Source organism: Mobula hypostoma, chromosome 16, assembly GCF_963921235.1.
Source record: "Mobula hypostoma chromosome 16, sMobHyp1.1, whole genome shotgun sequence".
Lineage (NCBI taxonomy): Eukaryota > Metazoa > Chordata > Chondrichthyes > Myliobatiformes > Myliobatidae > Mobula > Mobula hypostoma.
In genome coordinates, this window is record NC_086112.1 from 18,906,058 (window position 1) to 18,931,426 (window position 25,369).

Sequence of the window (25,369 nt, forward strand, 5' to 3'; positions counted from 1 at the left end):
TGAAGTTAAGCACCAGCAAAATGTTTGGTTACTGCAGAAAAAGCAACATTTTTCTATCTAGGTATCCGTTAGTCTCATGAGACCATGGATTTGCGCCTTGGAAGGTTTCCAGGGCGCAGGCCTGGGCAAGGTTGTATGGAAGACCGGCAGTTGCCAATGCGGCAAGTCTCCCCTCTCCACGCCATGGATGTTGTCCAAGGGAAGGGCACTAGGGCCAATACAGCTTGTCGTCGCAGAGCTATGTGTGGTTAAGTGCCTTGCTCAAGGACATAGCACACTGCCTCAGCTGAGGCTCGAACTAGCGACCTTCAGATCACTAGACCGACCCCTTATCCACTTGGCCACACACTAACATGTGCCAACACAAAATGCCAACATTTTTCTATTTAACCAGTTCTTATCCATTTAATTAAAAAAAAGACCTATTCATAAAACAGTCTGAGAAATCACCCCAAGGATTACAATGGGCTCTCACCAATCACTTCCCTTCAACTGTGATATTGCATGAACCTAACATAATTGCAATCTGGATGGAAGATCCAAAGCAATACAGAAGGAAATCTGATTCCAATCCACCACTGGATTAGCATTGCTTAACACCATCAGTAGAAGAGGACAGGTCCAGGCTATTTTGAAAATATATTGCCTGCTCTAAGCTCAAAGTAAATTTATTATCAAAGTATGTATGCAACCCTGAGATTAATTTTCTTGTGGGCATTCATAGTAAATACAAAGAACAAAAAAAAATAAATCAATAAGCAGTAAATAGTGTTTATGACTTCCCTGGTATGGTTCCAATGGTATAGATTTGGGGTCAATATGCCTCTTCCCTCACACATATTGGTTTTCAGGTCCAAACAACCTTCAATATACCACTTACAATATTGTTAGTGAATGTCACCAGCTTTATTTTCTAATCTTACTGGCCTAAAAGGAACACCTCGAAACTGAGCCCCTGATACTTTTATTGAGGCCCAGGAATTCCAACCTGAATCCAAATGAAATCCAAGCAAATTTGGTGTTGCTGTGTTATATGCTTAGCTTCACTCATGAATGCCATACTCCATGACAATAAGTGAGATTTTAATGACGTATTTTCTTTTATTTTGTAGGTTGCTTTACAATATCAGTATCATCATCATGACAGCTCCTTACCTAGGATCCGTACAAAGGTCCAATTAATACCCAATGAAAATGAGCGCTGTGTATCTGGAACACACCTGTAGGAAAATAAATCAGGAAAAGTGGTTGATTATTTTATAAAAATAACAGAATAAGCATAAACATTAATTGTGGATTAGCAATTATTAATGATTAATGAGAATGTAGCACTTAACTTCATGCCCCATCATTGAAATGTTCCCACAGTCAACAGACTCATTTTCAAGGCCCCTTCATCTCATGTTCTTGATATTGATTGCTTATTTATTTATTATTATTGTTTATTCTTTTTCTATTTGCATGTTTTATCATCTTCTTCACTCTGGTTGAATGCCCCAGCTGGGTGGTCTTTCATTGTAATGGATATTATCCTATAGATTTATTGAATATGCCGACAAGAAGATGAATCTCAGGGTTGTATATGGTGACATACATGTACTTAGATAATAAAAATTAGTTTGAACTTTGAAATAAGATTTCTCTAGCATCCCATTTCACCATATAGAATGCATGACATTAACTATTAAGATAACAATAAGAAGAGGTAAGAAACTACTTAGTGTCCTACTTGGTGTGTTATTCTGGAAGGTTAGATCACTTGGGATTCAGTGAGCTGGCCAATTATATACAACATTGGCTTGGTGGAAGGAATCAGAGGAGCTTGGTGGTGGAGGGCTGTTAGTCAGTTTGAAGGCCGAAAATCAATGGTGTGCTGCAGGCATCCTGTTGGAGCCACTGTTGATTGTCATCCATTTAATGATTTAGAAACATACAGTCAAAGAAAAGCACAGTGCAGAAACAGGGTCTTCGACCTATCTGGTCCATGCCTAAGACGTTTGCCCAGTACTGTATTTGTCAAAATGGAGCAGAGAGTAAGTTTGTAAATCTGGTCGGAATCACGAGGGTGGAATGCCACAGAAGGAGTGTAAGACAGGTTGCAGGGAAGGAGTGCCAAGGGTGGGGGGGGGGGAGGGAGGGAGGCGCAAGTGCAGACACACCCAGCCCCGAGACACCAGGCAAGTCTACTTGACTCCCACTCTCAATCCACAATAGAGATCTGTATCAGAAATCCGGTTTATCATCATTCACACGTCATGAATTTTGTATTTTTTTTGTGATAGCAGTACAGTGCAATACATAAAATTATGACAAAACTGTACAAGTCTGAGGCTCTCTAGCTATTTATATGTGCTTCAGACTTTTGCACAGTACCGTATAAAACTTAATTGTTTGATACAATTAAGCATTTCACAGAGCAAGTTAGTTTCAAAATACAGTGGCTATATTAATAGAGTAACAAATATACCACGTACCTGAGAACAGCTGTTGTGATTGAAGTGCTGGTCATGAATGTGAAAATGACACAGAACAGAAATATTCCCAAAAACAATGGCATGTTACCACACGTAGAACCACACTTTCCTTTTCGTGCATCAAATTCAGAGATTACTTTCTGGACACAAGAACACTCCTCATAAACCTGTAATACAAAGCACAAGCACTATATATATATTGATATATATATACATTGATTCTGACCAACTTCCTGGAGAAATTATGGAGGTGAAGCAAGAGCAACAGTTAGAATTCAAAACCAAAAAAGTCCTGATGACAATCTATTTTTTAGTTGTATCTGTTTAATATTAATAAGTGAACTAGATTCACAGCTGGATAATGGTAAGACATTTGAACCAGTAGCTCATTTTAAGACAAGCACAAGGGTGTGGTGCAGAACGGTCAAAACAGAAACTGCATTCAGAAGTTCTGGAATTACCAGTCACATTTCCTATTCCATGCAAAATACTCGTATAAATTTAAGCTATTTCACATTAGTGGCAGATGTTTGTTCGACATCACAGAACATCTGGTGTATTTGTTTTTTAATAGATACTTTGAAGGGACAAGGGTTTGGATGGCATAAACCTCCAGCTTTTTGCAGCACTGAAGAAAATATTATTTTAAAAGTCACCAGAATCATACCTTAAATATCCTAATCCAGGGATTCCCAACCCTTTTTTATGCCATGGACCAATACCATTAAGTAAGGTGTCTGTGGACCTCAGGTTCAGACCCAATGCCCTATCGTCATTCAATATTTAACTAAACAATTCTTGAAGAAGCCCATCTTTAATCCCAATTCCCTTCTCTTCCTGATCTTCTTGCATGTTCTATCAGTCTCAGCTGTCACTGTCCATGAAAGACTTTAAAGCTCCTCTTCTTTTGACTTGTCCAGCAATCTTGAAATTTCATAGCTTCAAATCTTTATAATTTTACAACTTCTAATGTACAATTTTTCCCCCTGTATACTCACGCTCATTTCACCCTTTTTAAACTAATTTCTTTTTGGATCTGGGTATTGCAGGTAGAACCAGAACATTTTGCAAAAAGTACACACTACAAACATTGGAGGCAGGTTGTGGAAGCACTGAGTACAGTATTTTGAGTAGACATTGAGCAACACACATGAAATGCTGGAGGAAACTAGCCAATCAGACAACAACTATGGAGGGGAATGAATAATCAGTCTTTCGAGCTGAGACCCTTCATCGGGTATTTAGGGTAGGGGGTAGGGGGTAGGCTACCACTCCAGTGGTTTGCTTTGTCTTGGACGGGATTGAACTTCTTGAATATTGTTGCAGCTGCAAGTGGAGCATATCCCATGACAATTCCGGATGGGAGAGAAATGTGGAAAGGACGGATTAGATTGATCTTGGAGTAGATTAAAAGGTCAGCACAACATAGTGGGCTGAAGGGCCTGTACTGTGTTGTAATGATCTATGTACTAGGCCTCTTTAATTCTCAAGTTGGGGGGGGGGGAAGAAAGAAACAAAAGAAACTTATGTTTTGAAAGACATATATTGTTTCGCCATATCATATTAAGTCATGACTGAGTGATTCTTGGCTATTTATTTGTGAACCACAACATTCATATGTAATCCTGTTCCAAACTAATGTTTGAATGCTTAGACTTACAGTGGGTGGGAGGTGGAGATGGTGGAGGGGTGGGAGGGGGGGTGGTTTGCCACTGGCTAACAATGACAATTCATGGGTAATTTTCACTTTCCCAACTCAAGTGATACACTTCCAGAATCTTGAAATTCCAGCTCAAAGGCCACATAAATGGTAGTAATTTCTGGATTGGTGCCTGTGCCATGCGGTAGTAAGGATAGAAACAGGATGATTTGGCAAATAAATGCATGGCTGAGAAGCTGGTACAGAGGGCAGGACCTCAGGTTCTTGGATCGTTGGAATCTCTTCTGGGGGAGATCTGATCTATTCAAAAGTAATAGGTTGCACCTGAACCCAAGGGGGACCCCCAATATTCTCATGGGCAGGTTTGTTAGCACTTTTGGGGAGGGTTTAAACTAATTTGGCAGGGGGATGGGGACTGTAGTGAAGGGACTCAGGATAGGATGGATGGTAGGTAAAAAAAAAAAGCAAAGATGGCATATAGTCAGACTGTTAGGAAGGGCAGGCAGATGATAAGACACAATTGCAGCCAACAGGGTATCAGTGTATTAGGGATGATGAATCAAAAAGTGTAGCAAATCAGTACTTAAAGTGTTATATCTAAATGCACAGTGTATAAGAAGTAAGGTGGATGACCTTGTTGCACAATATCAGATTTTCAGGTATGATGTTGTGGCCATCACTGAATGGTGGCTGAAGGATGGTTGTAGTTGGGAGCTGAATGTCCAAGGTTGCACGTTGTATCGGAGGGATAGGAAGGTAGGCAGAGGGGGTGGCATGGGTCTGTGGGTAAAGAATGGCATCAAATCAGTAGAAAGATGTGACATAGGATTGGAAGATGTTGAAACTTTGTGGGTTGAGTTCAGAAACTGCAAGGGTAAAAGGACCCTAATGACAATTAAAAACAGGCCTCCAAACAGTAGCTGGAATAAGTTTACAAAGGGGAAATAGAAAAGGCATGTCAAAGGGGCAATGCAATGGAGCTCAAGAGAGCATATTAGGTGATCTGTACTGGATTGGGGCTATGTAATGAAGTAGAGGCAATTAGGGAGCTTAAAGTTAAGAGCACATGGTATTACAGGAAAGTTACTGGCAATGGATAGAACATTGGCTGATCAGTAGGAGACAGCAAGCGGGAATAAAAGGATCTTTGTCTGGTTGGCTGCCAGTGACTAGTGGTGTTCCACAGGGGTCGGTGTTGTGACCACTTCTTTTTATGTTGTATACCAATGATTTAAATGATGGATTTGATGCCAAGTTTGCAGATGATATGAAGACTGGTGCAGGGCAGGCAGTGTTGAGGAAACAGGTAGGCTCCAGAAGGGCTTAGACAGATTAGGAGAATGAGCTAGAAAGTGGCAAATGAAATACAATGTTGGAAAATGCATGGTCATGCTCTTTGATAGAAGAAATAAATGTACCAACTATTTTCTGGATGGGGAGACAATCCAAAAATCTAAGATACAAAGGGACTAGGGAGTCCTTGTGCAGAACACCCAAAAGGTAAACTTGCAGATAGAGTCAATGGTGAGGAAGGCAAATCCAATGTTAGCATTCATTTCAAGAGGTCTAGAATGAAAGAGCAGAGATGTGATGCTGAGACTTTATAAAGCACTGGTGAGGCCTCACCTGGAGTATAGTGAACAGTTTTGGGCTCCTCATCTAAGAAAAGATGTGCTGGCATTGGAGAGGGTTCAGAGGAGGTTCTCAAGGATGATTCTGGGAATGAAAGGGTTATCATACAAGGAACTCTGGGTCTATACTCGCTGGAATTTAGAAAGATAAGGGGGGATCTCATTGAAATCTTTTGAATGTTGAAAGGCCGAGACAGAGTAGGCGGGGAAATGATGTTTCCCATGGTAGGGAAAACAAGGACAAGAGCATACAGCCTCAGGATAGAGGGGTATCCATTTAAAACAGAGCTACGGAGAAATTTCTTTAGCCAGAGGGTGGTAAGTTTGTGGAATTTACTACCACAGGCAGCTGTGGAGGCCAGGTCGTTGCGTGTATTTAAGGCAGAGCTTGATGGGTTCTTGACTGGATACAGCATCAAAGGTTACATGGAGAAGACTGGCGAGTGGGGCTGAGGAAGGGAATAAAGAATCAGTCATGATTGAATTGCAGAGTACACTCGATGGGCCAAATGGCCTAATTCTGCTCCTATGTCTTATGGTTTTATAAATGACCCTAAGCTGACTATCAATTATTTAGTCAGTACTGCATAGTACAATAAGATGCAAACATGAGGAAATCCGCAGATGCTGGAAATTCAAGCAACACACACAAAATGCTGGTGGAACGCAGCAGGCCAGGTAGCATCTATAGGAAGAAGTACAGTCATAGAAGTACTTCTTCCTATAGATGCTGCCTGGTATGCTGCATTCCACCAGCATTTTGTGTGTGTTGCTAGTACAATAAGATATGTTTTTCCTAGAAACAGAAGCTTTTATGAAATCATTTGCTAATATAGTGCTGCAAAGTATTCCATGCCAAATGCTGCAATACCTCTCATGCATACTCTCATACACATTGTACAAGAACCTTGCATGCCTTGTAACTCATTTCCATTTAGATAATTTTCTCACTTGCAGACATTGAGCACAATTAATTTCAAAAGACCAACTCATGAAAGTAATCTACCCAGTATATACCTTGCCTCCACCTCTTAAAAAGCAAGAAAGCTGAATTTAAGCAACCTTAGATGTCACTGTACACCCTGGGGAATAGGGATAAGCATGAAGGCAGGGCTGCAGGTTGGTAACCTGATTCATTGGTCAGAACCTTAAAGACCTTGGTGGAATCAGAATCAGGTTTAATATCACCAGCAAATTTATTAACTTCATGGCAGCAATACAATGCAATACATGATAATGAAAAATAAATAGATCAATTACAGTAAGTATATTCATATTAAATAGTTAAATTAAAAATAGTGCAAAACAGAAATAATTTAAAAAGTGAGTTAAGTGTTCATGGGTTCCATGTCCATTTAGGAATCGGATGGCAGAGAGGAAGAAACTGCTCCCAAATCGCTGAGTTCTCCACAGTACACCTGTAGAAGTTTGAGTGTGTTAGGCAACAAATCAAACGTCCTCAAGCTCCTAATAGCTACCGTTGTGCGTTCTTTTGTAGCTGCATCGATATTTTGGGTCCTCAGAGATATTGACACACAGGAACTTGAAATTGCTCACTCTCTCCACTTCTGATCCCTCTATGAGGATTGGCGTGTGTTTCCTTGTCTTACCCATTCTGAAGTCCACAATCATTTATTTGGTCGTACTGACACTGAGTGCAAAGTTGCTGCTGCCACGCCACTCAATAGCTGGTATATGTCGCTCCTGTACTCCCCCTCATCGCCATCTGAGTTTCTACCAACAATGGTATCATCAGCAAATTTATAGATGGCATTTGAACTATATCTAGCCACACAGTCATGGATGTAGAGAGAGTAGAGCAGTGGGCTAAGCACACATCCCCGAGGTGCACCAGTGTTGATTGTCAGAAAGGAGAAGATACTATTACCAATCCACAGATTGTGGCCTTCCAGTTAGGAAGTCGAGGATCCACTTGCAGATGGAGATACAGAGGCCCAGGTTCTGTAGCTTATCGATTAAGATTATGGGAATGATAGTGTTAATCACTGAGCTATAGTCAACAAACAGCATCCTGACATAGTGTTTGTATTGTTCAGGTGATCAAAGGCCGTGTGAAGAGCCATTGAGATTACCGCTGCCGTAGACCTATTGTGGCGGTAGGCAAATTGTAGTGGGTCCAGGTCTTTGCTGAGGCAGAAGTTGGGCACTGGTATAATTGTTGCCCTTTTGAAGCAGGTGGGAACTTCTGACCATAGCAGTGAGAGGTTGAAGATGTCCTTGAATATTCCCGCCAGTTGGTTGGCACAATTTTTCAGATACTCCATCGGGGCCAGCCGCCTTGAAAGGGTTCATGCTCGTAAAAGGTAGCCTTACATCGGCCTCGGAAACAGCGATCACAGAGTCACCAGGTGTAGCAGTCATCTTCACACCTGTATTTATGTTCTCCCTTTCAAAATTGACATAAAAGGCATTGAACTTGTCTGGTAGTATGGCATCACTACCATTCATGCTATTGGTTTTCGCTTTGTAGGAAGTAATGTCTTGCAAACCCTGCCAGTTGACATGCATCCGATGTCGCCTCCAACCTCGCTTGGAATTGTTTCTTCACTCTTGAAATAGCCCTCCACAAGTCATGCCCGTTTTTCTTGAACGGATCTGGGTCACTAGTCTTAAATGCCACAGGACTAGCTCCCGGCAGATGACGAATCTCCTGGTTTATCCACAGCTTTTGGTTTGGTAATGTACAGCAAGTTTTTGTAGGCACACACTCATCCACACAGGTTTTAATGAAGTCGGTAACAACTGCAGCACACTCATCCAGATTCGAAAATGACTCCCTGAAGACAGTCCAGTCCTCCAATTCAAAGCAATCCCGTAAGCACTCCTGTGCTTCCTTTGTCCAAACCTTCATGGTCCACACTACTGGTGCTGATTGGAGATGCTTGGAGAGAGGTCCTGGATGCCAAGGGGGTCCAGAAAGCCACCAACTGGATGTGACCAGACAGATAAAGTCCCAAAGTCTAATGACCAAGATCTAGTGTCAGAAAAAGTTTGATGGATTTGCCTGATCAAGTTTAATGGAAATTGTAAAATATCCCATTTACCAAACAACTAATTTATATGCTTACCTCAACTCTATTACCCACTTGCACATCTCATACAACATAATTACTTCAGTTATTTAGCCCTGGTAAGCATATGATACACAATAGAACAACATACTCACTATGGTTCTTGTCTTTTGCAGGTGATGCACACATCGCAGAAGACAGTAGTTGAGAGGGGTGTAACCTACCATACCTACATTACTTCAATACTTTTCAATGTACCTTTTGCATAATCATAGGACAATTTTAATTCAATTTGTAATAAATCTGAAATAATAATAAACTATCTTAAGTTAGAGGGACTTACGTGAAGGTTATCTTTTCTTGTTGCATTAATACAACCAGCATAGCATGCAGAAAAATACTGGACATTTTCTGTACCACAGATTGGATTAAAGGATGAACGGCTACAGTGACAGTCAGCATTACAGGGTGCCTCAAGGTGGAACTTCTCTGCAGTGTTGTTACTATGAGATAACACATAGAATAAAAATCAGATGATTTATGAAGCCATGTGAGAAAAAACATGAAGCATATTGAAACATGAAGTTCTATCACTTCCTTGAAGGGCTAATAGTGAAAATATTACCTTTTTTGGAGATTCTTTATGCTATTTATTGATTTTGGAGTTGACTAAAGTGCATTTCCCAGAATTAAAAAAAGACAACTTAGTTATGCGTTAGAGCATATTCTGAATGATTATGTATATCTGCCCTATCTTGTGTCAAGGCTGTTGAAATGTACCCTTTAGGATCTTTGGAGACATATCCTTTCCACAACACATGTCCCCATCCCGAATGAAACAAAAATTATATGATATAGACTTGGAAGTCAGTAAATTTAATTAATTGCACTGAATATGAAGGATTAATTGCTTCTGAGGATAGTGTAATTATAATGCTTCATGCTAACACTTCCCTCCTTTCAGATGGCTGGTATTACTAGCAGAACTGCGATCGCTCAAATCGAGTATGATTGGTTGTCAGTGGATTCCCTTAATGGAGAACACCAGTGTGTGACTTTTTTTTTTAAATATGCAGAGGGTGGCCACCATATGGTCCTTGACAGATTGGGGCTAGAGTCCATTGTCATGGAATGCAAGGCGACTGGGGACCCTTCACTGTGTCAGCCTTCCTCCACCTTCACTGCCATTGTGATGTGTCATCATCTTTCGTCCTCTCCACCGCTGAGGTCCTGATTGGATCGCTGTTTGTCTGGAACCTACTCCTGGACCTTACTGTCATGGGTAACCCCACCAGGAGCTAAGCACCAGATCACGAAGTTCCAGGCAGCATTGCTCTGCAGATCTCAGGAACTCGCAAGCCTCTCTATCATAACAAGTTAATGATCCTTAGTGAAGTATTGTACAAACAATATTGTACAGCAACTGTTTTTTTTTTATTAACAATGAATGATGACTATCTGCTTCCAATCCCAATGCTATTCACTGGTGACAATGTCAAGATTTATTTTTGAGAAGGGAAATTGCAGCCATGTTTTATTTCAGCTAAATATTAGCCATCAGGCAATAGTTTGTATTTATACTTTTATTCACATTAGCTGCACCCTTAAGTATTAATATCCTTGCTTTGCCCTCTCTTCATCCAGCAGATTTTGCTTGTCTATTTTCCGACCTTTCTTGACACTGTTGATCCTCTGTCAGCCCACTAAACATATTCTATTTTTCACCAACTTGTCTGAACACTATCACTGACGAAACCATTCTGAACATCATCTATATTCTAAGCCTGGCAGAGGACTATCATCAGGTTGAAGTTAAAAGAGACTGCAGATGCTGACATCTGGAATAAGAAGCCAGGTCAAACAGCAACTGTGGAGCAAAATGGCATTGTTCTATAGTCATAGAACTTGGAAACAGGCCCTTTGGCACAAATCATGCCTGCTGACCAAAATGGCCAGCTACTTGCCCATGTTTGACCTATATCCTTCTAAACCTTTCCTATTTATGTACTTGAACAAATGTCTTTTTAAAATTGTTATTGTATCCGCCTCAAGCACATCATCTGGCAGTTCATTCCACATCTGTACCATCTTCCATGTGCCCTATAAATTTTTCCCCTCTAACCTTAAGTTGAGCTCAGCTACTTGGAGCGCTGTCACAGGAAAGCACCATCAAAGGTCCCCACCATCCAGTCCATGCTCTCTTCTCACTGTGGCATCAGAAAGGAGGTAGAGGAGCCTCAGGACCCATACCACCAGGTTCAGAAACAGTTACCACACCTCAACCATCAGGCTCTTGAACAGGGGGATAACTTCACTTAACTTCATTCACCCCAACTCTGAACCATTCCCACAACCTATGGACTCACTTTAACGACTGTTGATCCCATGATATTTATTATTATTACTTTTTGTGTCTTTGTATTTACTCCAAATGCCATCTAGAAAATTAATCTCATGGTTGTATATAGTGACATATACTGTATATACTTTGATAATCAATATACTTATCACCCTGACACAGTGGCATCAAGAAAACAACCTTTCCCTCAGTGTCACAAAAACAAAGAAGCTGGTTGTGGACTACAAGAGGAATAGAGACAGGCTAACCCCTATTGACATCAATAGATCTGGGGTTAAGAGGGTAAACAGCTTTAAGTTCCTCAGCATACACATCACAGACGATCTCACTTGGTCTATACATATTGGCTATGTGGTGAAAAAAGCACAACAGCAGCTCTTTCACCTTAGACGGTTGAAGGAGTTTGATGTGGGTCCCCAAATCCTAAGAACTCTCTATAGGGGCACAATTGAGAGCATCCTGACTGGCTGCATCACTACCTGGTATGGGAACTGTATTTCCCTCAATCGCAGGACTCTGCAGAGAGTGGTGTGGACAGCTCAGTGCATCTGTAGATGTGAACTTCCCATGATTCAGGACATTTACAAAGACAGGTGTGTAAAAAGGGCCCGAAGGACCATTGGGGACTTCAGTCATCCAACCACAAACTGTTCTAGCTGCTTCCATCTGGGAAACGGTACCGCAGCGTAAAAGCCAGGACCAACAGGCTCCGGGACAGCTTCTTCCACCAGGCCATCAGACTGATTAATTCACGCTGATACAATTGTAATTCTATGCTACATTGGCTATCCTGTTGTATTTATTACAAATTACCATAAATTTCACATGGCACATTTAGACAGAGACGTAACGTAAAGATTTTTACTCCTCATGTATCTGAAGGATGTAGGAAATAAAGTCAATTCAGTTCAATACTTTGAACCTTTAAGTTCAAGTTTATTGTCATTCAACCATACACGTGTACACAGCGAAATGAAACATTATTCCTCTGTGGCTAAGATGCAAAACATAACACATATAGTCACACTTAGAAAAAATAATTACGATCTAGCACGTACAATCAAAAAATAATATTAACACAAGTCCATGAGTGGAATGGCCTGGAAATATTCAGATTGTCGTAAAATTCTGGCTTGCACAATCTCTCCCTATAATCCAATCCCTCAAGTCCTGGCAAAATCCCCATAGTTTTCTGTATGCTTTCCAGCTTATCTGTTAATGTTGCAGGTTGACACCCTGCATTAGAAATGAGATGGAAAGGGATGGGGGGGGAGAAGGGGGGGAAGTCTAGCCAGCGGTGGAATCATTATTGTCAGGCTGCTCATCGCCTCAAAGAGCCTTGAGAAACCTCCGTTCCCCTGACAAATACAAGTTCAGCAACAAGTACTACCCCTCAACCATCAGGCTCTTGAACAAAAGGGGGTAACTACACCCACTTCCCATGCATTGAGATGTTCCCACAGCCAATGATCTCACTTGAGGGACTCTTTATCTTGTCATTTCATTGCTATTTATTTATATTTGTATTTATACAGTTTTTGCCTTTCATTGATCCTGTTATAGTTAGTATTCCATAGATTTGCTGAGTATGCCCACAGAAAAATGAATCTCAGGGTTGTATGTGGTGACATACATGTACTCTGATAATAAACTTTACTTTAAACTTTGAAATATTTTAAAGTCAATTGGTAGTTCGATCAGTGGTACATTTTGATCTGCAGGCTGCTATTGGTTCAAAGGTTCATTGTATTGTCAAAGGCTGCATGTACAATGCAACTTTGATATTAATCTTCTCCAGATAGCCATGAAATATAGAAGAACCATGGCGCTGTTGAAAGAAAAAACATCAACCCCCACCCGCACGAGAAAGAAAAAGAAGAAATGAAACTTCCAAACCCCAAACCCCCCCACCCCCTCACCAAAAAACTAACAGATCGCCCACACGGAAAATGGTAGCTAGAACATCACACCCAAACCCCCAACCCTCTTCCTTGTAAAAAAAACAGTGACAATAACATCAAACCTCTGACCCCCTCCCTTACAAAAAACAACAGGAACAATAGCATCAAACTCCGAACCCCTCTCTCACAGACAAAAACTAACAGATTGCCCACACAGAAAAACACCAACAAGAACATCAGATCCCAAATCCTCAACCCCTCCCTCGCACATAAAGTAACACATCTCAAAGCTCTAATCAACCTACCATGAATCAGAAAATTACACAATATAGGAACATAGAAATACAAACTTAATAAAGGTCATATACTGATAGGAGAAAAGATAATAAGCAATTGGATGATAGGTGCAAACAGATATTGAAATAAAAGGAATATTCTAAGAAAGATAAGAACTTCAAATAGCCAGATGCAATAACAACAAAAATAACCATTGTATCTCTGCAGCTTAGGCAAACAGGCTAGTTTTAGAGGACGGAAGGAAGACAAAAGGCTTTATAGAGGGTATCAAAAGGGAAAATGGAACTAGCTTAGCTGGGCATTCTGTGTGGCAGAGATGAGCTAGACTAAAGGGGCTATTTCTGTGCCTTATTACTCAATGACTACTTAAACTATTCAGAATTGCTGTGTTAAACAGAACATAATCAAATATTTACTCACTGATAATTCTGGTTGACGCCAGCAAATGGAGCGTTTGAACAATAACCAAAGGTGAATACGGTAGAGAAGAGTATTGATAATACCGTTGTAGCTAGAGCCATCTTAATCATACTATGACACAGGAGTTTCATCTTGGACATGATGATCCCACTGGTAAGCTGACCAACAACAGCTCCAGGAATAAGTGCTGCTCCTTGAAAGTAAATTTAAGATCATTTGTACCTGTGCTATGTCATTTGCCATGACTTTAACCATTTTTTCTACTATCTGGATAATTAACTGCCAACATGAAAGCTTTCATTATTTCAATTTTACTCATTTTTTCCAAAAGAAGATGTTCTGTTTGCTGAATCCAAATCATTAATGAAAATGTGAATAATAATTTTCCAGTATTAATCCATGGGGAACATAGCTTCATATTTTTTGTCAATTTGAATAACTAGAAGTCTCAAAATTCATTCTGCCAACCACATAGTTACTTTACTCATAATACCTTGTATTCTGAACATACTCATGACTATAAACATAGTCCCTTTTTAAAGCTTTTTAAAATCCCAATGTCATATGTATCAGTATTGCAATGAAATAAAGGGAATTACAGAGGCATGAGAGAGGAGCTTGCCCAGGTGGATTGGTGGAGGATACTGGTGGGGTTGATCGTGGAGCAGAGGTGGCTGCAGTTTCTGGGAATAGTTCCAAGCCGCAGGATAGATGTGTCCCACAGGGGAAGTTGTTCTCAAGTGGCAGGGGTAGGCAACCGTGGCTGACAAGGGAAATTAAGGACTGCATAAAAGCCCGGGAAAGGGCGTAAAAGGTAGCAAAAGTGAGTGGGAAGTTGGATGATTGGGTAGCTTTTAAAATCCAACAAAAGGTAACTGAAAAGCTATAAGAAGGGAAAAGATGAAACATGAGGGCAAACTAGCCAGTAATATAAAGCAGGATACCAGAAGTTTTTTCAGTTATATAAGGAATAAAAGGGAGGCGAGAGTTGATATTGGACCACTGGAGGATAATGCTGGTGAGGTAGTAATGGGGGGACAAAGAAATGGCAGATGAACGTAGTGGATACTTTGCATCTGTCTTCACTGTGGAAGACACCAGCAGTGTGCCGGAGGACCCTGAGTGTCAGGGAGCAGGAGTGAGTGCCATTGCTATTACAAAGGAAAAAGTACTAGGTAAACTCAAAGGTCTTAAGGTACATAAGCCACCTGGACTAGATGGACTACATCCCAGAGTCCTGAGAGAGGTTGCTGAAGAGATAATGGGTGCATTGATCATGACCGACTCTGGTATGGTCCCAGAGGACTGGAAGATTGCAAATTTCATTCCACTTTAAGAATGGAGGAAGGCAAAATAAAGGAAATTGTAGGTCAGTTAGCCTAACCTCAAGTGTTGCTGACTTTGACTTATTTTATCAATAGTCTCCAAGTATCCCGACTATTGATAAAATAGGTTAAAGTCAGCATGGTTTCTTTAAAACCAAAATTTGCCTGCCAAATCTGTTAGAGCTCTTTGAGGGAGTAACAAGCAGAGTGGACAAAGGAAAGGCAGTGGATGTAACTTACTTGGATTTTCAGAAGGTATTTGATAAGGTGCCACACATGAGTCCACTTAACAAGATAAAATCCTATGGCGTTACAGGAAAGATACTGGCATGGATAGAGGAACAGCTGATAGGCAGGAGGCAGTGATTGGGAATAAAGGGGGCCTTTTTTGGTTGGCTGCCAGTGACTAGTGGTGTTCCTCAGGGGTTAGTATTGCGACCACCACCTTTTACATTGTTTGTCAATGATTTAGATAGTGAAATTGTTAGTTTTGTGGCAAAGTTTGTGAGTGATACAAAGGCAAGTTAAAGGGTAGGTAGTGCTGAGGAAGCAATGTGCTTGCAACAGGGCCTAGACAAATTGGAAGAACGGGCAAAAAGGTGGCAGATGGAATACAGTGTTGGTGAAATGTATGATAATGCATTTAAGTAAAAAGAACAATAGTGTGTACTATTATCTAAATGTGGAGAAGGGTCAAAGATCAGAGGTGCAGAGGGACTTAGGAGTCCTCATGCAAGACTCCCAGAAGGTTAATTTACAGGTTGAGTCTATGGTAAAGAAGGCAAATGCAATGTTGCCAAATATTTCAAGGGAAATAGAATATAAAAGCAAGGAGATAATGCTGAGCTTTTCAAAGACACTAGTCAGACTACACTTGGAGTATTGGGCACCATATCTCAGAAAGGATATATTGTCATTGGATAGAGTCCAGAGGAGGTTTATGGAGATCATTCTGGGAATGAAGGGGTTAACATATGAGGAGCATTTGCAGCTTTGGGCCTGTACTCACTGGAATTTAGAAGAATGCATGGGGATCTCATTGAAACCTACCGAATGTTGAAAGGACTAGATAGAGTGGGAGTGGAGAGGATGTTTCCTGTGGTGGGGGGTATCCAGAAATAGAGGGCACAACCTCAAAATTGAGGGATGACCTTTTAGATCAGAGGTAAGGAGGAATTCTTTTAGCCAGAGAGTAATGAATCTGTGGAATTCCCTGCCACAGACTGCGATGGAGGCCAAATCCGTGGGTATACTTAAGGCGGAAGTTGATGGTTTCCTGATTGGTCAGGGCATCAAAGGATATGGCGAGAAAGCAGATGTCTGGTTTTGAATGGGATCTGGGATCAGCCATGATGGAATGTTGGAGTAGATGTAAAGGGCTGCATGGCCTAATTCTGCCTCTATGTCTTAGAATCTAAATACAACTTTGTATAAATTAAGGTGCTCTTTTTCACAAATCTAATAAAACTAACCGACCAACAATGTGTGACTTAGATAGTCTCTTTAAATCAATCATATCAAACCTGCATTTTAAAAAGTAATCCTCATCTGTGAAGAAAATTATTTAAACCACTGACCTCCAAGAATTGCAGCTAGACTAGCAGTTTGGCTGAACTGATTTTCAATGAATTTTGGCAAAAACGTCACAAAGCCTGTGATGACCAGAGCTTCACTGCAGCTTGCTGCAGTCAAGCACAAGAAGACCGGATTCTTCATCATTCCCTGTGAGAAAATATAGATTTGACAATTTGTGAACAGCAGCTTCAGGTAGCTCAGTAAGCTAGTTTGATTCTCTTTATAGAAAGTGAAACATAAAAGCAAAAACAAAAACACAAGAAATTCTGCAGATGCTGGAAATCCTGAGCAAAATGCTGGAGGAACTCAGTGGGTCAGGCATCATTTATGGAGGGGAATAAACAGTTGTTTCAGGTGGACACCAGTCATAGGGACTTCTTCAAAAGTAAACAGGTGCTGAACTAAAAATTCATTTACCCTTTAACAGGATCATTCGAACAGTTCACTCAGGTATCATAGCTGGAGCATCAGGACCCTGGTTTTCAGTCGCTTTCAAGAGTGTAAAAGCACAGGCAACAGTTTCTAACAAGGGAACAGTGCACTCAGTTATACCTTGTCATTAAATTTTGCCCAGCTAGCATATCATTCTCCACAGAGTCACACAACCAGCACTACTGCAGGGAGGAGGAAAGGGAAGGAAGTGTACTACCAAGCCCACAGCTATTTTCACAAGAGCACAAAATGGAAATACTAATCCTAGCCTGGAGAGAGCTGCTACGCACCAAGGTAGCTTGGGGCTTTAAAGGGCCACCATTCAATTAAGCTGGCAGGATGTGGTGGCAGAGCTGTCTGTGAAGGACATTGCGAAAGAAATATGGAGCAGAGCAGTAAGAAATACTTTAACGATACAAAGTATGCCAAGGTGACAGTTTCAACACTTCAACCTGCAGCTCCATGACATACCTACATGCACACACTCAGAACCAGGAAATTAGATACCTTCAAATACACACACACACACAGACTCATGTTCTGCATTACCACATCCAATCCAACCTTGATTACATTCTGCAGTACTGCATTTGGAAGTGAGCTATAGAAACAGGATGTAGAAGACTGGCAGTCAGCCTCCAGGAAAATCATGCATCCTTGACAACCCCTTGATGTCCTTTATCCTCTTAAATCAAAATCAAGAAGAAGAGATGGTGACACAACTGCTGGCTTGCACAATTCAATTTAAGTGCCCAACATTAACAGAGTGATGATTTTTGCCGAGTCCACTGCTGTTTGTCATCTGTACTAATAATTTGGATAAGAATGTAATTGGTAAGGCAAGTTTGGAGATGACAGTGAAATTGGTGCTATTGTGGACAGTGAAATAGAATATTTGAGACTACAATGGGATCTAGATCAACTGGAAAGTGGACTAAGGTATGGCAGATGGAATTTAATTCAAACAACAGTGAAATATTGCATTTTGGGAAGTTAAACTAGGGCAGGACTTCCACAGTAAATGACATGGCACAGGGGAGTATTGTAGACTGGAGACACCTAGGGTTACGAGTACATAGTTCTCTGAAAGTGGTGCCGCAGTCAACAGTATTTGAATGCAAAAATAATAGACATTATGCACAATTCATGTAAAACCAAAGAACACTGGCAGAACTCAAGGTGCAAGAAATTGTTGTGTACTTTAAGAGCATCCTGATCACCCTTATCAGTTTGGCTTCCTTCAAATGTGGCAGCTCCAGCTAAGCCACAAAGGTTTCTGTGTTATGGTCAGAGAGCAAAGAGTATGGAGCCTAGAGTATTCCTCAGTACAGCAGCAGAATTGCTCCTTCAGCCCATGATATCTGTGCTGACCATGATTCCATCTGCCTGCTTATGGTCTACGCCCCTCAATTCCCTGCCTGAACACGTGCCTGCTAAATGCCTCTGAAGCATATCTGCTTCCATCACCTCTTTGCAAAAAAAACTTTCTTCCAAAATCTCCTTTAAACTTTTCCCCTTTCACCTTGAAGCTATGCCCTCACGGTTGACATTCCCACCCTGGGAAAAAGACTCTGACTATCCATCCTGCTCATGATTTCATACACTTCTGTCAGGTTGCCCCTCAGCCTCTGGTGTTTCATGGATCCAGAGTACAGTACAGTATGGGTCCTCCAGCCCATAATGCTGTGCCCACATACAAGAACCAACTCCATGATCAACCTAAACTCTCCCTCCTATATAGCCTAGAACCCCTCCGTTCTCTTTCTTCCATGTGCTACCTAAAAAGCCTCTTAAATGTCCCTAATGTATCAACCTCAAACACCACATCAAGCAGCGCATTCCAGGCAGTTAGTACTCTCTGTGTTTAAAAAAAAATAACTTTAACAAACTTCCTAAACTCTCCTCCACTTATCTTAAAAGAACGCCCTCTCATATTAGCCATTGCCGCCCTGCTGGTGTTGGATGAGAAGCACATTAACTGTTTCTATTTGCACAGATGCTGCCCTTCGTGCTGAGTATCTCCAACATTTCCATTTCAGATCATGACCAGAGTTAGGCCTTCGAGAAGCACAAACCACAGTTCTATCAGCATTTAATTAGAGTTCAGTGCATTTGGTGAAAGAAGTCTTTGTGACATGAAAATGGTTCAGTCGTAAACATAACAAACATTCTGGAGAAATAACTTAGGTGGAAGTAACCTGAACTTTTTCCATTAAATATGCAGGTTCCCACTTACAGAAACTCTCCATTTAGAGTGACTACTGACTATTTTACTTATCTAGGAGTTAAAATTACTAAGAGACATAAGGATCTATTCAATTTTAACCTTTTACCATTAATTAATCAGGTTAAACAACTGATTACTAAGTGATCCCCATTGTCTCTATCATTGATTGGCCGGATCAACGCTGTTAAAATGATCATTTTACCTAAATTTTTATATTTATTTCAAACGATACCAATTTTTGTTCCTAAGTCCCTCTTTGATACTATTTATTCTAAAATTTCCTCTTACATATGGCAAAATAAAAATCCCAGATTAAATAAAATATACTTACAGAAATCTAAGAAAGAAGGTGGTTTGGCATTGCCTAACCTAAGATTTTATTATTGGGCAATTAATACTCGATATTTAATATTTTGCACCCAAGATTGGACTATAACTCCAAGCCCATATTGGGTAAACCTTGAAGGCCAATCTGTACAAGGGTTTTCTTTAGTTTCCATTTTAGGATCTTCACTTACTTTTGTACTATCCAAATTGAATAAACAAACATTTAACCCTATAGTTAAACATACATTGCGAATATGGTTTCAATTTCGTAAATTTTTTGGCCTGAATTAATTTATGTTATCAAGTCCTATTACATCTAATTTCTTTTTTCAACCCTTAGTAATGGACCAAGCCTTTTTGATATGGAAAACGGAAGGTATAATATGTTTTCGTGATTTATTTCTGGATAACTGTTTTATGTCTTCTGAGCAGTTATCTAAGAAATCTGATTTGCCCAGATCTCATTTTTTTTTAGATATTTACAAATAAGAAATCTTTCAAATACTACGTTGCCTACCTTTCCGACTTCAAATCCTACCGGCATTATTGATAAAATTTTAGGTTGAAATCTTTTTCAGAATGGATTAATAGCAATTATCTATGATATAATTATGAAATTACAGCCAGATATATCTGATAAAATTAAAAACGAATGGGATAGGGAACTTCAACTTTCTCTACCTATAGAGAAATGGGATAAAATTTTTCAATTAGTTAGTACTTCTTCTATATGTGCTAAACATACATTAATACAATTTAAAGTAGTACATAGAGCCCATATGTCCAAAGATAAACTAGCTCGTTTTTATTCCCATATAAACCCTACTTGTGATAGATGTCACTCTGAGGTGGCTTCTTTAACTCATATGTTTTGGTCCTGTCCTCTTTTGGAAAAATATTGGAAAGATATTTTTGATATTATTTCAACAGTTTTATATTTTGATTTAAAACCCCATCCTATTATGGCAATTTTTGGATTGCCAATGGTAGAATACAGATCTTTGTCTTCTTCAGCCTGTCGGATGATAGCATTTGTTATTTTAATGGCTATAAGATCTATTTTGTTGAACTGGAAGGACACCAATCCTCCTACTACTTTCCAATGGTTTTCTCAAACTATATTAAGTTTAAATTTAGAAAAAAATTACAAGTGATATTTTTGACTCTTTGGTTAAATTTGAAGAGACTTGGAAACTTTTTATGCAACATTTTCATATGATGTAATCCGACCTTTCTGAATCTTTTTTTCCTAACTTAAATTATATGAACAGAGAAGCGGAGATGACGACATTACTGAACGTGTCTGATTCAAGATATTGGTCTAGCCCTGTTTTGTTCTGTTTTTTGGGTTTTTTTTTTCTCTTTTTCTTTTGGGGATTTGTTTTTGTTTTTATATATATATTTCTTTTTATTTCTTTTTTATGACTAATTTCATTATGAGTTTGGAAGTCTATTATTCCTATGTTGCTTAAAATCCTTTTTGTATATGCTGATTAAGATTATTCCAATCTCTTTGTACCAATTTTGTTATTGAGTTTATAATTTTGAAAATTAATAAAAAGATTTAAAAAGAAAGAAAAGGAAGTAACATTTATAGTAAACTTACCATCAGCACCATGAAGAAATCCTTCAAACTTTCTCCAAACTGTTCCTGTGCAAAAATATTTGCTCCCTTATAACTGTGAGCCTGAGAAATCTTAGCAAGTTGTATTTTTTCTGTGCCTAAAATAAACAACATATTTGGGCAGTGTGAAACCAAGACTTTGGTTATTTTTATTGTCACTTCGGAAGTACATCACCTATCTGTTTATTGAGTCAAACCATGTGTTCTGAACAGAAAACTAGATTTGTCTGCCAATGGCAGCACTAACAGAAATTGTCATCACATAGTTCATCCCATTTGTTACTCTCCATCATATCATGCGGCACTTCCACAATGTTGAGTGGAACAGACTAAAAACCAATCAAAACTGGGCCTTTGGAGGATGTTGTTCTTTCTTCACTACAGATTAATTGGCAAAAACTAAAGATGCCAGAGGGGATCGTGTCCTGAAAATGCGATGCTGAAGGAGGGCCCCACATTTCAGTGAATATGTGCAGCACAGAGTGAACAAAATGAATCTGTTACCAACAGGTCAGGGGAACTGAAACAAGCAATAATTTTCAGTGCACCAGTAGTTCAAGAATCTCTTCATTATTCACCTGTTCCCTTTCCCTTTCAGATAAGGAACGGCTCAAACATTGGTGTAGGAGAAAGAATTTTAAAAAGGTGAAATAAAGCCATCACCCTCTCACAGTTGCACATGGAAGCTCAGATACTAACAAATGGCATCTTGCTAAATATTAAATAGAAGGTTGGCGTGTGTATGTTGAAACATTATCTGTAACAGGACGGAATTGAGTGCACAGAAAAAGAAATTACATTGTATCAAGTTATTTGCTGAAGTTCTACCACAGAAAAGGGCTTTAATGAGAGAGGTCAAGGACACACCATTCAAATACTGAATGCGGTTGAAGTCCTGGCAAAAATACTACAGTCTGTGTTTAGGAGCACGGGGTAGTCCAACATAACCTTTCTCGGAGGCCACCATTTCCAACAAGGAATGATTGATCGCCTCTTGCACATGTGTACAAACAACCATTATGCAATCTCGAGTGACCAATGTCCAAAACAAGCAGCTTCCACCAAAAGTCCAAATACTGAAACAGAACTGTGTGCTGTTAAGCAACTGAATCTCAGACATCTGTCATGAAAACTCAATTTGCTGCCGCACAACTACAAACTGCTCCGATGACCGTTCTCCCATCACATTTCTCACCTTTTTCATCTTTAAAGAAAACAATTTCAGCTTTCAAATTTATCTTTATAACTGTACCTAGGAACCAATCTCATAAATATTTTCACACCTTTCTATCATGAGGTAACCAAAACTGAACATAATACTCTACTGAGGCCAGGCCAGTATTTTATTGAGTTTTGAAAATCAGTCTTTCGTTGTCACATGTACCAAGGTACACTGAAAAAAACTTGTCCTGCATACTGCCTATACAGATCAATTCATCCCAATGGCGCATTGAGGCGGTGCAAGGTAAAATAAGAGTGCAGAATAAAGTGTTACAGTACAAAGTGCCATGCAGGTAGATAGTCAGGTGCAAGATTACAACAAGGTAGATTGTGAGGTCAAGGGTCCATCTTATTGTACTAGAGAAACATTCAATAGTGTTATAACAGCAGGATAAAAGCTGTCCTTGAGCCTTGATGGGAGAGGGCAGAAGAGAGAACGTCCGGGACGGTGGGATCTTTGATTATGCTGACTGAGAGAGCAAGAAATATAGACGGAGTCCATGGATGAGAAGCTAGTTTCCATGATAAGCTGAGCAGTGTCCAGAACTCTCTACAGTTTCTTGTGGTCCTGGACAGAGCCATTTCCATACTCTTTGATGCACCCATACAGGATGCTTTCCATGGTGCATCAATAAAAACTGGTGAGGGTCAAAGGAAACATACCGATTTTCTTCAGGCTCCTGAGGAAATGGAGGTGCTGGGATGCTTTCTTGGCCTTGGTGTCAACATGGTTGGACCATGAGAAGCTATTAGTTCTGTTCACTTCTAGGAATTTATACTCTGTACCTCTAACTATGTATTGCTTACTAACTGCTTTGTCAATCTGTCCTGCCACATCTTTATCCAGTATGTGGCTTCCTGATGGATGCACCGTACTCACAGGTCCTTCTCCTCCTGTGCCATTAAGTCAAGTCAAGTTTATTGTCATTTAGCTACATACATGTATATAACATATATAACCAGATAATGTATATGGAAACAAGATGACATTTCTCCGAACTAGGGTGTAAAGCACAGTAGTACACCTAACACACATAACACACAATAACTTATGAAAGTAAGGATTAAAATCTGCAGATGAATCACATATAAATAACAAACTAATGTACATTTATATTAAACCTTGTAAGGTATGGAATAGATTAACCAGTGACACTTCGAATACAATGCAGCTGGGAGTTCAGAAGTCTTGTTACGTACCCCGTAACTGGGTTGCCAAACCAGCAGAAATGGATCACTCAGTTGGAGTCTGGATTACTAGAACTAAGAAAGTTTTATTAAAGAAACAAGCAACACAGTAATCGAAAGGATAATAGATGCAACAGTTCAGCAATGATAAACACACATGTGCACAGAATTAAGATAACAGCATCAATCAAGCTCTATCATTGTCTAGGGGTAAATGACCAAATTTCAAAGTGACCCAAGAGTTCAGTCCAATTTAGTTCAGTTCGCAGTAATCGTTGCCATGGCGATGGACAACGTGGGGGGAGAGAGAGAGAGAGAACGGGAACGACTGATCATTCAGAAATGGCTTCCACTCACAGACCGGCGATAATTGCTCACAAGCAGCTTTTGGGCAGGTCCTTGGTGATGTCACCTGAGGTCACCGACTGTGACCCCTCCTCCAGATGCGGTCGATCCTCTGCAGTGAACCCGGCACCCAAGCAAGGGTGGACACACACCGGGTTCCCGCTGATCGTACCCTTCCACCCTGTGTGTTGTCCGATACTTCCCACCGACTCGTGAGAGGCGCACCGCTTCCAGGGTCTCGTTACCTCGGGTGTCGTGTGTGTCCTGCCCTAGTGAACCGGTCCCTTTTTATCCCCCTGCTGGGGTATCGCCTGTCCATCACTTCAAATAGTTCAGGGTTCAAAGGGGGAGCCGCTCCAGACAGCTCTCTCTCTCCTGTCCCTTCATTACACATCTCCAGATGCTGTTTCATTGTGTTCCTTATCTCTCTCTTGAAGACAGGTGGCAGACCAACTGCTGATCACACAGGACAGCTAACATCTTATCTATGTGTATTCTCGTCACACTTCCCACCTTTAAGGATTTTTACCGGGAGGTAAAAATTACAAACATGAATACATCATTTGATACACGCACAAATATACATCTTTATCAGCTATTCGGCTAACACAGCGAGTTTGAAGTTGTCAACACCTTGACAGACAGTCATCACATTTTCTGTTCCTTTTATATGTGTTATTAATAATCCCTTAGACCAGGCTCCAACTCAGCAAACTTCATAGTGGCCAAAAACACTGATGAATTTCGATCAATGTAACCTCTCATTTGGTTTTGTCCCGGACCACAATAACAAGGGTCGTCCCATTCCGACTCAGTTTTCTCTCGCAAGGGCTTAGTAGGAGGGGGAGGAGTAGTGACCGCAGAGTTATTGCAAAACTTCCTACAGTACCCCACCTTCTCTAAGAGCCTTCTGAGGGCCCTCTTGTCTGTCGGGGTTGGGAGGTCAGCGATAGCCTGCACTGTAGCTTGCATTGCTGCCAGCTGCCCCTGTGTCACCACAATTCCCAGGTAAATGACCCTCGTGTGGCCGAATTCATTTTTTTCAAGGTTCACTATCAAGCTGGCTTCAGACAGCCGTATTAAATTGCCAATACACACCTCTGTGTTCATCAGCCCTTTAGTCACTGAATTGCTCATTATATATCGATGTTGTTTGCTAGGCTCACCTATTGTAACAGACATCACCCAACGTCCCAGTTCTTTGCATCGCCTCTGGACAATCAAGCACACGGGTGCGAGTCGTTTAATTACTTCTGCTACAGATTCGCTTTGTTCGGGGATTAAGGGAGAGACCTTATCAGTAGACCTGGTCAAAACAATAGCCTTCTCCC

The 25,369-nt window shown here is 40.4% G+C and overlaps 1 protein-coding gene across 2 annotated transcripts in view; it reads right to left on the reverse strand.

Annotated features, from left to right (window-relative positions):
• Window positions 1-25,369, reverse strand: part of LOC134357262 (solute carrier organic anion transporter family member 4C1-like) — an 87,412-nt gene that overhangs the window by 10,760 nt on the left and 51,283 nt on the right. For both annotated transcript variants that reach the window (XM_063068604.1, XM_063068603.1), the window contains 6 exons: window positions 21,267-21,382; window positions 16,677-16,821; window positions 13,775-13,967; window positions 9,141-9,300; window positions 2,475-2,641; window positions 1,156-1,220 (listed from right to left, as the gene is read on the reverse strand). In XM_063068604.1, coding sequence (XP_062924674.1) covers window positions 1,156-1,220; window positions 2,475-2,641; window positions 9,141-9,300; window positions 13,775-13,967; window positions 16,677-16,821; window positions 21,267-21,382 — 846 coding nt within the window. The remainder of the gene's footprint in view (window positions 1-1,155; window positions 1,221-2,474; window positions 2,642-9,140; window positions 9,301-13,774; window positions 13,968-16,676; window positions 16,822-21,266; window positions 21,383-25,369) is intronic.